Source organism: Cygnus olor, chromosome 1, assembly GCF_009769625.2.
Source record: "Cygnus olor isolate bCygOlo1 chromosome 1, bCygOlo1.pri.v2, whole genome shotgun sequence".
In the NCBI taxonomy this organism is placed as follows: Eukaryota; Metazoa; Chordata; class Aves; order Anseriformes; family Anatidae; genus Cygnus; species Cygnus olor.
Window position 1 is genome coordinate 3055557 of NC_049169.1, and position 12107 is coordinate 3067663.

General features: G+C 48.6%; 1 protein-coding gene across 1 annotated transcript in view; it reads left to right on the forward strand.

Moving 5' to 3' along the window:
• PLXNA4 (plexin A4) overlaps window positions 1–12107 on the forward strand; it is a 423963-nt gene that overhangs the window by 315328 nt on the left and 96528 nt on the right. The window contains 2 exon segments of the mRNA XM_040546170.1: window positions 1761–1860; window positions 3973–4087. Coding sequence (XP_040402104.1) covers window positions 1761–1860; window positions 3973–4087 — 215 coding nt within the window.

Sequence of the window (12107 nt, forward strand, 5' to 3'; positions counted from 1 at the left end):
CCCCTCCCTGCTCTCCCCAAGCTGCACGTGCTCTCCACTGAGATCCCAAAACAAGCCCCCAAAGGGCCTTTCCCATTTTCAGGTCCCACTGAATCATCACTCATGTTTGCCTACCGAGGTAACTGCCAGGAACTATTTCCTTGGTATGGACATCTGTCAGGCTATAAATGATGAGCAAATAAACACAGCGATGGAAGCTCAGAGCAGGACAAGAGGGAGAGATTTATACCAAGCATGGTTTTCAGAGATGCTGGGCACCTGCGGCTTGTATCAGCTTCAGCAGCTGGTGTTCTGCACCTCTGTAAAGACCAAGTCCACCACGCACAGTGCCAGAAACTGGATTTGAACCAGAGGATGTGTGGCTCTGCAGCACATCTGATCCCCAGAGCCATCCAATCCTCACATCTTGTTTTAAAATATATGCAAGACGCTGGCAAAGTTGTTAAATACAAAGTGGTTAACGGAGCTGTCGAAACTGGCGGCAGCAGATGGGCAGCAGAGTCGAGCACTGGCAGCAAAATGTGTTTAGTGAAGTGTGTGGGGTGTGTGTGTGTGCATGGCTACGTTTGTGCCCGGAGGTGGGTAAGCGTGCTTGCGGGCGCACGCTGGGACGCATTGTCACGTTTGCTTTGGCCTGATTGATTAATGAATCTTTCAGGTAAGAAGGAAAATAATAGAGGTGAAAGGGCTGGCCAAGTCAAAGTCCTGAATTAAACATGGGGCCCTTCCCCACCGAATTACTGCAATTGCTGCACCCGGTTATTTCCCACAGCTGACGGGCTTTGAGTAGGGCTTTGGCATTGTGGGAAGAGGTAGCAGTTTGCTTGGCTTGGAAGGAGTGGGAGAGGGGAGATGGTATGTAGGGGCTGAGGGTCAAGATTTGCTGCAGATGGGTCTGCTATGGAGATGGACTGGCCCTTCTGGAAGTGTAGTGGATGTCTCTTGTGTTGAGATGGTTTTTTTGTAGCCAAAAGCTGGAGCGTGTGGACTTTGGGGTGAGCAGAGTAAATGAACCTGGCAGAAATGTTCACATGAGAACCTCTGTCCATCAGCATTTCCTACGGTGCAGCCAGGGAACCCCTACCCTATCACTGTTACGGTGTCTGTCCTCCTTGCTCATTCCTTCGTTCTGCTTTCTCAAGGTATAACTGCTCTTTAGGGACAGGATCTGGAGGTGCCCTTCTTCAGGCGTGGTGGTCCTGGGTATTGGGTCAGAAATAAGTATTGGTGAGAAGAAAGTATATTTTTCTGAATCCCCTCAAAAAAACAGGTGTCTTTATGCTTCAGGCAGTGCATGCACAGGCCACCAATGCTTGGGGCCAATAGTCAAATATTCCGCAGCCCTTTTCTTCTGGGGACTTCAGATGAACTTGCTGCAGTGAAGAGCCATGTGGACAGTATTCCATTTTAATGGCCTCTTTATTCCAGCCATCACCATCCTCTCTTTCAGCCTAACTTTCTTACTTGCCAACGAGATTTATCATAGTTTTGGAATTAGTGAGATGTGGCCTAGACCTGTTGGTATCATCTAGCCCAGACTCTGCTCTGAGGTAGGATAATTTCCAGTGGTGAAGACCTGACCTATCACTCCAGTACCATGACTGGGGGAGATGCAATTGTTGAAGAACGGGTCTCTAGCAGAATTTTATTGTACTTCCTACATCTACTGAGGATAGACCGGCCAAGGTGCTGGGTGGCATGGCCATTGGGGCTCAGCTAACAAAGCAGTCACACACTGATGTGTCTGTTTTTTTTCTCAGGAGACCATCACATCGTTCAGCTCCAGCTCAAGTCCAAGGAAACGGGTATGACCTTTGCCAGCACCAGCTTCGTCTTCTACAACTGCAGTGTCCACAACTCGTACGTTGGTTTCCTTTGATACCTGCTTTCTCTCCCACCCCTGGGTCTGACACAGGACCTGCTGCTGGCTGGGGAACGTGTCCTTTGGGAAGTTGGTCAAGTTGGGAGGAGGCCAGCAGTCAGGGTCACTCGGGTGATGGTCAGCAGGGTGAAGACCCTTCTGGGAAGACCAGGAGTAGTATGGTGAACATTTGTTCTTCTTCTGAACCTGCTATGGAGGAAGGCATTGCCTTGAGTAGGGTACCTCCTCATGTGTCCTTCATGCAGAGGATCGTCAGCAGGATTTTGCCAGTCAAGTGAGTCCAAAACTAACCATGACCTCAGCAAAAGGCCCCTTCATCTTCCTAGTAAATGGTTGTTTGTGGATGGCTGGATCCTGCCCAACTACATGCACCTCTAGCCCTTCTCCATGCTGTCAGTCCCACCAGCTGGAGCCTGTCCCAGGGGGTTAGCATGGTTGGGCCCTCAAATCTTAAAAGATGGGAGTTGTTGGTTCCTGTGCGATGTGAACACCCAGCTGTTATCCTCAAGGCCATCTTTTCCATCCTGCAAGCTCCTTTCTTGCCCTGCACCCCATTCTTCTGGTGTTTAGGTGGCACACGGGGCTGGTTGGGAGCTGCCCCACCAGAGCAGGTCTGCCAAAGCAGAAGGATGTTCTTCCAGCAGGTTGATCCACCCCTGAGCAAGACTGAGCAGCTCTGTCACCACCACTGAGCCATCAGAAGTGCCAAAAGCAGATAATTACCACAGCTCAGCAATTCACAAGGAAAGGCAAATCCTATTTCCATGTTCCTGCTGCTTTGACAAACAGCGTCAGAAAGCAAGTGTTGGGGGGTTGAGAGCAGGAGAGATGGTGGTGTTAAATATTTATGGCATGTTTTGGTTTCTTACTTGACAAACTATAATACACTATCCATTTTTAATTTGATGTATCAGAGCAAGCACTTGTTACCAATTTGAAGAACAGCTCGCTGCACCAGAGCTGAAAGTGGATTGGAGACGAACGAGATTTCACGGAAAGACAGGGGAGAGGGGGTGTGCATCTGCCTGCTGGGCTCATCCAAGCTGTACTGGAGGCAGGTTTTCCACTCCTGCCCATTAAAAACCCAGCGGCACATACAGGAGAGGAAATTTCCCCCCCCAGGTCCCTTCCAGGTACTTCAGAGACTGTAGCAGCATGAAGGTCTCTGACAGCGTGAGCAGCCAGGAGTCGCTCCCATCCAGTGTTTTTTTTGTGTAAAGAGCTTGTTATGGCTCAGTTTGGTTCCTGGTGAGCAGACATCGTATCAGATTAAAAAAAAAAAAAAAAAAAAAAAAAAAAAGTGTGATGTAGGTAGAAGTCAGTGCTGTAAAACAGCCACGAAAGGTGTCTGTAGCTCTTACTCTACAGGGTCTGTGGGGCACGTGAGAAAAAAACAACTTCCCACGTAGTGGGAATGGCTCTTTCCTACAAGCTGAATAGGTGACTTCTTACACATGCCCTCTGCTTCCCAGACAAGTGCTGCGATAGTCTTTCTATCCCTTCTGGGATGAGGAAAAGAGTACAGTCAGCATATCTGCAGAAACCCCATCCCTCCATGCCCTCCATGGGCATCACTCTGCCCTCCAGCCCCTACCTTGAGCACCTCCCCACGATGTATTCACAGCTCCCAGGGCACTGCTTCAGTTCAGCAGCAAGAACATAGCAGTTTCCCATCTGACATTGACCCCTCTTCTGATCTTGAACTTCTTGAGCATGCTTGGAGCATGTTGCACTCAGAATCTTGTTGTGGTCAAAAGGTGAACACACCTTGTGCATGAAGCCAAGAACTTGTTAATCTAACTAAAAGTAGTAACAGGGTAACCAAAACACAACAAAATTATTGTTAGTCTAGTTAGATTGGTATTAAAGCAGTCTCAGTCATCTAATTAGTGTAAGACACATTGGTCACAGCAACAACCAGCTCAGGCCATGGCAAGCCAAGGCCAGTTCAAAGCCCATGGTCTTCTGCTCCTATTGTTACAGCAATGTTTGCTGGGCTATTTTTCCCTTCAGGAAATACTTTCATGGTCTGTCCTGTTGGCCGAAGGGGCCGGGTTGGCCAAGTGACCACTCTTTGTCTCCCTCTCCAGGTGTCTGTCCTGCGTGGAGAGCCCTTACCGGTGCCACTGGTGCAAGTACCGCCACGTCTGCACTCACGACCCCAGCTCCTGCTCCTTCCAGGAGGGACGAGTCAAGCTGGCTGAGGTAGGTAGGAGTATGTGCTGTGTGTGGAGGCTTCTCAAGGCTGATGTGGGTCAGACCAATAGTCCATGAAGCCTTCTCCAGCCCTGGTCCCACCCTGGAGCTACAAGCAGTCGATGGGAAGTTCCTGGCACTGAGGGACTGGGAGGGATGGGAAATGCTGGACGTACTTCTCCACCTGGAGACAAGGAGAGGAGGTTGCCTCTAAGCAAATACTCCAAGTTGCTGAGATCTGGGGGGGATTTAGGGCTACATCCACAGTGGCAGTGGATTTCGGTAGAGCTTTGAGCATGTCAGTGGCTTTGTGGGTTTGGTGCCTAATGACCAGTATATCAAACTGCTTCCAGCTGGGGCTGGGGAATGCCTCATTGCCAGTCACTGAGCTAGAGCTGAACTGGACCTTGGGGCTTAATACAGAGCTGGCTGCTGTGCTGCAAACACTGTCTGGCTGGTATTGTAACTAACGAGCACTTGCAGACAAGTGGAGCTCCGGAGAATACAAATAGGAAGCCACTTAATTACTTCCTGGTCAGGAACGGTCTGAAAGCATCCCGGCCTGTCTGCTAAATGACCTGAGATGGCTCGTTGTTTGCCTGGCTCAAGGGACCAATACCCATTAAGAGATCTGATATCTGCTGAACCACCGGGCACGGAGGTGGCGGCTGAAATCTCCGCTGACGTGTGCTGCATTCCGAGGCTGAAATCCACGCTGCTCCCAGCGCTGCCTGCTGAGTCTGGTGTCTTTAAAACGTCCCCCTGCCAGACCTTGTCTGAAGCAAGTTTGTGGGACCAAACAACGTGTGTAGTGGTTTCACACCCCTATGGCATCCCCCGTTCCCTCTCCATCCTCCCCTAACATGTGTGCTGGTCGAGATGTCCCAGATCAGACATCCTGAACTGCAGAGGCACTGGGGCAACCATAAAAATCATGAGCAGGGAGGTTCCCAGCTCTTTGTCTAGCAGGATTCAGCATTTGCTGTTACTCTGCTGCAAAACTTGCTGAGAACTTGGAGAGAGGATGTTTGACACCCTGTGCTGGGGGTGAAGTGGTGCAGCAAGGCAGCCCAGGGTCCAGCCCTTCTGGTAAGCCTGTCCCAGCCAGACAGCACCTATGGCTTTGCATGAAGCCTTGGCAAAATTTGGTCAGTCCTGCTGGCACACTTGCCACATCAGGTACTGGAGACTCACTTTCCCAGTTCCAATCTCTTCTCTCCTCCAGCCCCTGCACAGTGGAGGACCTACAAATCTCAGTGTATCTCCTCCTCCCTTGGTCCCCGTCATATCCCTGGTACTTCTGACACTTGCATCCATCAGAAATCATGAGAAGTTCAGCATCATCCCAGTTCCTTAGGGAATGGACTGGGGATCACACAACACCTGATCTTTATCCCCACCAATGTCTTGATCTGCATCACTGGGGGGGAGGCAGTGGACTCTGTCTTCTCCAGACCACCCCATTTGAGCACTCCTTTTCCATCACTGCTTTATGACCTCTTATTGGGATTCCTAAAGGCACCACCTTCTTTCTCTTGAGAAATCACCTTCTCACTGACTTACCTGCATTGAAATCTCCACTGTTTTTTGGTTTCACCTTTACTTGTTTCCTTTTTTATCCTGTATCAAGCCTATTTATTGAGTGGGTTCCCTGAACAATAGAAACCATTTGATATCTTGAAGACAAACCTGGCTCCTTGTTGCATTTTCAGACCTCCACCCGGTTCCTGATTAAGCAACATGACTTGCCAGGTCAACAAGTCTGAGGTCCACTTCCAGCCTTCCCAATGCTGTCTTCACTAGTGTCCCAAACCTACCATCATCTTGAGTGGGCCTATTTTTACTGGCCTTTCATCTCCATCTGCAGTGCTGCTTTCCTCCACAAGTACTTCAACTCCCCGAGGATGCAAGAAGGGTGTGTTGGGTACCATCTGGGGATGGGCGTCTCCTAAATTTTGTACGTCTCGAGGAGGTACTGGTGGGAAACTGTCCTACCAGCGTGGGATGGTCGCACCATCCCATTTGCAGTCCTTCCATCAGTCTGCTGAGCAGATTAGCGTGGCCGGCTTCCAGGATCGTATGGTCTGCTTGCACCACGAAACTCTCTGCCAAGCAAACAAATATTAGTGCTACTTTGCCGTATGGACCGGTGCCAGCAACTCCCTCCCTCTGTAATCATCACTGCTGGTGTGCGAAGCCTGCTCCCCCTCCTCCACACTGTGGTCTTCACTCTCTCTTTGCTGGTACACCCACCTCCAGGTGTTTCTTTTCTCCCTTTGCCTGTACAGCATCTTGCCCCCATGTGGGTTGAGGCTTCCCACTCTCCAGATGGCCAGGGCTGCAAAGGGTCTGACAGGGCTGATATCCATCACCCCTGGACCAGCCTGGAGCACTTTGAGGGTTGGTTTGTGCCCTTCTGTACTTCTGGCTCTGTCGTTTCCTTAGCAAGTTTCACGGGTTTCTGGATTCCCATGGGATCAGCTTGTCCTTCTTACAGGTTTTCTTCATCTGCTCTGAAAGTCCTTTTTTTTAAAAAAATGTGTTTTTCTGATTTTTATTTTTGCTTGAAGTATGGGTTGCTGGTGAATGCAGAGCACAGGATGAATTTGAGACTGACCCTGACGGAGAACAGAAAGGCCTTGGCCATCAACCATGCTGTTCGGAAGGGAAAATGCCATTTCTCTCTGTACAGCCCATGATCTAGTGTCCGGGGTGGCTTTTGAACGACATGATGGACAACAATGATCTGTCCATCTGGGCTGGGGCAGGTCAGTTGTCCTAGCATCACCCAGCAGAACCACCCCAGAGATGAGGATAAGGCAGAAGAGGCACATCCCTCGCTGTCAGCAAGGAGCCAGGACTTGGTATTTGTCATTTGTCAGGTGCTTGGTGAATCAGCTCGGCCCATAATGGGGCTGAACCAACTAGTTTGGGAGCCTTGGGAAAGCCCGTGTTTGCTCCTGGTTAAGAACTCCAGCATGGCCATAAAGCAAGAGTATTTATGATTATGGTGCTGAACTCAATCAAATAGGGTTGACGATGTCTCTGGATGATTTGCGGCAGAAATACTTCACCTTGACGTATAATTTCCCTTTACAGCAGGTTTTTGAAAGCCAAGTGCACTCACTTGAAATATACCAAGTGACTTCTTGCTTTATAAAGGGGATCTGATATTATTGCTATTGAGGGCGGGAAGGGAGAGAAGGATGAAAAGAAGATATTTTAATACCTAAGTGGATTTTTGTTTTTGTTTTTTGTTTGTTTGCGGTTTTGTCTTATTTTCCTAAAGAGAGCAGGTGGCAAAAATTGAGAGAATTACAGCATAGAGGGGAGCAGGCTTTGTCTATATGTGTTTCTTGGACATCCCTTTTTTTTTCTGATTTTGACATTTGTTGTTGACTATTGCAAAAGTCATGGTAAAGGTTTAATGTTGCACTGCAAAGCCTTGCGCTGTAGCCTAATACCCTGTGAAATCAACCTTCCTTGACACAACCACTGGGCAAGAGCTCAGTCATTTTCTTCTGTAAATGGACAAAACAGCTAAGTAGTGGGGGGCACTGAGGCACGGAGGAATATATCAATTGATCTGTGGGTCCTGTTATGATGGGATCTCATCTCTCCGATGCCTACTCTCTCCTGATATATTCACCCATCTCTCCTGCTGTCTGTTACCCAACACACCTGATGCAGGGACATAGTTCTCATAGTTTCGTACATGCTGGGCTGGTGGGTAAGCTGGGGTAGCCTACTTGAGCTGATGGGATAAAGGATTAAGGCTTCTTTTGTGCTGTCTTCTGTAAGATGAACACTATCTTGTTCTGGGCCTTGCAAGGAATTTAGCTTTGTGGGGGGGAAAGAGAGGGAAAAAAAGGCAAAAGCGAAAAGCAAGCCCAGATAACAAACCTGTTATCTGCTGGGTTTAAAAGATACATAATCATTTAATTACCTTAAAGGAGGTTTTCATCTTTCCCTGCTCAGCCGATTTGTGTGCGTGTGTTTTTCTTCCTCCCCCAAACAAGCTTTTTATTAAAAGGATTTTCATCTGCCGCCGAAAAAAGAGAAGAGAAGAAAAGATCTCGCACCAAAGTGTTTTATGTCGAGTTGTACGTGCTAATGACAGTAAAACCCACATAAAAGCAACGACTGCTTCAAATATTAATTTGTCAAAAGCGATAGAAAGCTGTGTGAGCTGCATGCTGGCAAGCAGCTGCCGAGGAGCCCGACGCTTGCTGAATGGAGAGCCGTGCTGGCAAGGTCTGCAACGAAATGCACTGATTTATCTATGGCCCGCTGCTTGTTTTTCCTGGGGGTGATTTTGGGGAGAAGCAAGGGGTGAAAAAGAAGGCAGGGAGGGATAAGGGCAGCTCAGCTTGAGACCAACAGTGCCCGCGTTTCCTTATCACGGACTTCGTAGGAAACTCAGCACCCTTGGCCACCCTGCTGGTGCATCTCAGCTTGGCTCAGGGAAGGCTTTGGGCAGGCAGCTTGCTCCAGACGAGCAAGCAGTTCTCCAGGGACCCCAAATGTCCTGCTTTGTGCTCTTTGCAGGGAAGGCATGGTGCCCAGCTCCTCCCCAAATGCACCTCTGCAGAAACACCCCGGTGGCTTCACCAGGGAAAGGCAGAGGATCCCCAGGGACACCTGATGAGCTTGGTGACCTCCTTGCTCCCTTGCGTGGACAAACCTTCTGGTGATGCTTCTTCAGTCGTTGCTGTGGCAACTGCTCAGTTTCCCTCCTGCTTCTGTTTCCAGCCCCCGTTAACCCGGCCAGAGAGGCGGCTGCTGGAAGCGTCAGTGCAGGGAGGAGAAAAAAAAAAAAAAAAACACATCAAATTAATGTCTCTCTTACTTCTTAGGGATGCTAATGACAGCATCAGCAAGGCCAGCACCAGAGGACAGAATCCTTCCCTGCTTGTTGATCATCCCCTCACTCATCCTGGCACCTGTCTATCATTAAGGGGAGGATGTGAGGTGTAGTTTCTATGGAAACTACAGAAAACTTGCTGCACCCAAGTGCTGTGAGCAGGCAGGGGACCAGCAGGGGAGGTGTGGGGACCAGGAGCAGCTCCGGGCAGGCAGCAGAGAGCATGCAGACCCTTACATAGTGTCTGCACCCCATGCGGATAGGATGGGGCATAGTGCTGCAGGCATTTCATGGCACATCCATTTTAACAGCGGGGGTGTTGGTGTTTATCAACTGCTTAGTTTTTAGGAGGGTTTCCAAGCGTGTGTCCTGTCTTGTTGGCGTCCAGTCCGGGGGATGGCAGGGGGGTCCAGGAGGGGGGTTGTAGCTGATGGTTTGGATTGAGCTGTAGCTCAGGGCTCCTTGTGGTTTGGCGTTTCAGGCTATGGAATTTCAGCCCTTGGCCATCATTTAAGCCCTTTCCCACAAATGGAGATGTATCGTGTTGTGGATACTTCCACTTCAGAGGTGGTCATTCAGACAATAATAAGAAGAAATTAAACACGGAATCTGCAGACCAGGCAGAAAGTGTTCCCCTTGTTCATGTAGACCTGTTAGAGCATGGGAATACAAGAGGAAGCTGCTCAGAGACAGTGTCAGGCATTGTATGGGGCCACAGGTTTTATTTCAGCAGATGAAAATTTTATTCCCACCTCCTCGTTGGCTTGGACATGTTCATGTTTCTGTGCCTCTGTGTCTCTCACAGCCTCTTGTGGTTTGGGTAAGCACTTTCTGCTCACAGGTGCTTGTGCAGTGTTTAGTACCTGGAGCTGGGATCTCACTGGGGCTGTTCACGAGAAGTCTCTGAGCCTTTGCAAACAAATTAAGCAATTTGCTTTTGTGGTAAGCCAGCATTTGCCCTGACTTAAACTGAGGTGAAGAATATGGAAGGCCTGTGTGTGACAAGGCTTGTTCTGTTATTTTGGGGTACCTTTTGTCATCTCTTGAGGCTTTCTGCCCCACAGTCTTCCAGCTGGCAGGGGAAAAGGCTAGTAACTTGTTCAGTTGCAATCACTTTTAGCAGGTTTTCTGGTTATTATGGAGATGGATCTGCGGGAAATCTGTCCTGGGGCAGGGCAGCTCCATCATGTCCATGCTGAGACCAGGAATCAGACCACAACAGGAACTGATAGCTGATGGAAAAAGGCCTCGTTATGAGCAATTCATCTTCCCTTAATACACACATTTTTTCCTTGGGTCATAGGCTTTAGCTTCTTCAGGGAGATTATTTTGAATGGAGACGTAAGAAGCGTCTGATACTCAATACCGTGTCCCTGCTAAATGCTATACATACCAGCTGGGCTGTTCATCTTTGTAATGTAAGATTATTTATCCCACAGGACAGAGTGATCTCAGAATGCAACAGGGTAATATTCATTTGTCCCCGCCAACACAGCACCCTTGAAATAACATCAGGAAGAGCTTATGTTGTTTTGATAGCCTGACTCAGTCCAATGACATTGCGATGCCTCAAGTGGCTACAGGGCTTTCTGGCTATCTGAACATCTGTTAGGACTGCTAGGAACTGTGCAACACCCTGAAATTTGAGGGAAAAGTTGTTGCCAAAGAGGAAAGACAATTCCCCGTTTGGTCTTAGCGTGGAGTGGTGGCCTGGCCCTCAAGCAGGAAGTTTTTGCTTTTCTCCATTGTAGCATCAATTGCGTTCACTGTTTTGGGACTTGGAGCTTTTGGGACCTGGCCAAGGAGAAACATTCTCAGGATGTTGAAGCCACAGATAAGCAGCGGTGCTGGACTGTGTCTCCTGCCCTGCTTGGGGCATCTCCAGGAGCCTGAGCCCAGATCCTCCTTCCCCTGCCGTGTCTTTGCGCACGAGTCCATTTGCTTTGGCTTGGGTGTTATCTCATGCTGTCACAGACCTCAGTGAGGAGGAGGGTGATAAGAGCCATGATATCATTGTCCTAACCTTCCCAGTGTGCAGGCAGGCTGTTATGATTCCCTGGGCTTCTGTCCTGGTTTCCGAAGGACACAGGATTGCGTCAACGTGGTCTGCGTGTGCACGTCCGACCCATCTGTTGCTCAGCCTTCTGTTGACTTCTGAACTCAATGGACATTTCCAGCTTTGTTGAGTCAAAGAGTGAGGCTCCCAAAGGTACTAATTTCCTACAAACTTTGAGACTTTCAGTCCTCTCTTACGAAGAAAACACTACAGCTTGGACTCAAAGCTGTGGCCTCCCCATTCCTTCTGAAGAAGCCTTGGTTGGAGAATATTCCTTAAGGTTGCAAAACCCATTTGTGGGCACAAATGCATAGAAAACATAGCTTTGTTGGAGAATTACATGTCGTTGTCATTGGTACCCATTAGGTGAGCAGTAAGAGGTTATTGCAATGATGAAACTGTGCTGACTCATTGGGATTGCAGTGCAGTGTATGGATGTGCAATGCGTTATTATGCATGAAAGGTCTCAAGAACCTCAGATTTAAGTCCTTGCAGAAGGACAGAAGAAGTCAGGCTAGGCAGAAGGATGCAGAGTCATAGAAAATTAAAGAAGAAACTCATTAGTTTGTCAGAAGCTGATTGTGCTCAGCTGTTCTCTGCCCCATGCTTCCCATGGCTTTGCACGATCCAGTTTTACCATGTGTGGTATCTTGAGAGGACTGGCTTACCTAACCAGGGTTTTATTTAACAAATTCAAGACTTTGTCCCACAAAGTTACCTTGTCTCCCTTACGCACATCACCTTCTTTAATGTACACACTCATATTTCTTACGATTTCAAAACCAGACAATTTTCACTCAGGAAACACCAGAAAAGAGATTGCTTCCACGTCTCTCCTTTGAGCAGATGTACCCAATGACACCACAATCATCTACAGTTTTTTTTTCGCCAGTCCACTCCCTCCATCCAGTGACCAGAAGGCTCCTGCTCTCCGGATCATTACTTTTCCTTCTGAGCATGTGTCAAAGTGGCAAAGGGCTGAAGAAAAGCTAATGTTGTGTCTCAATTTAAAAAGGATAAATGCAGAGCTTGGCTAATTATGGCAGCCTGACCTTGATCACAGTGAAATAATGGAACGGCTGAGAAGGGCTCTATTAATAAAGAATTAA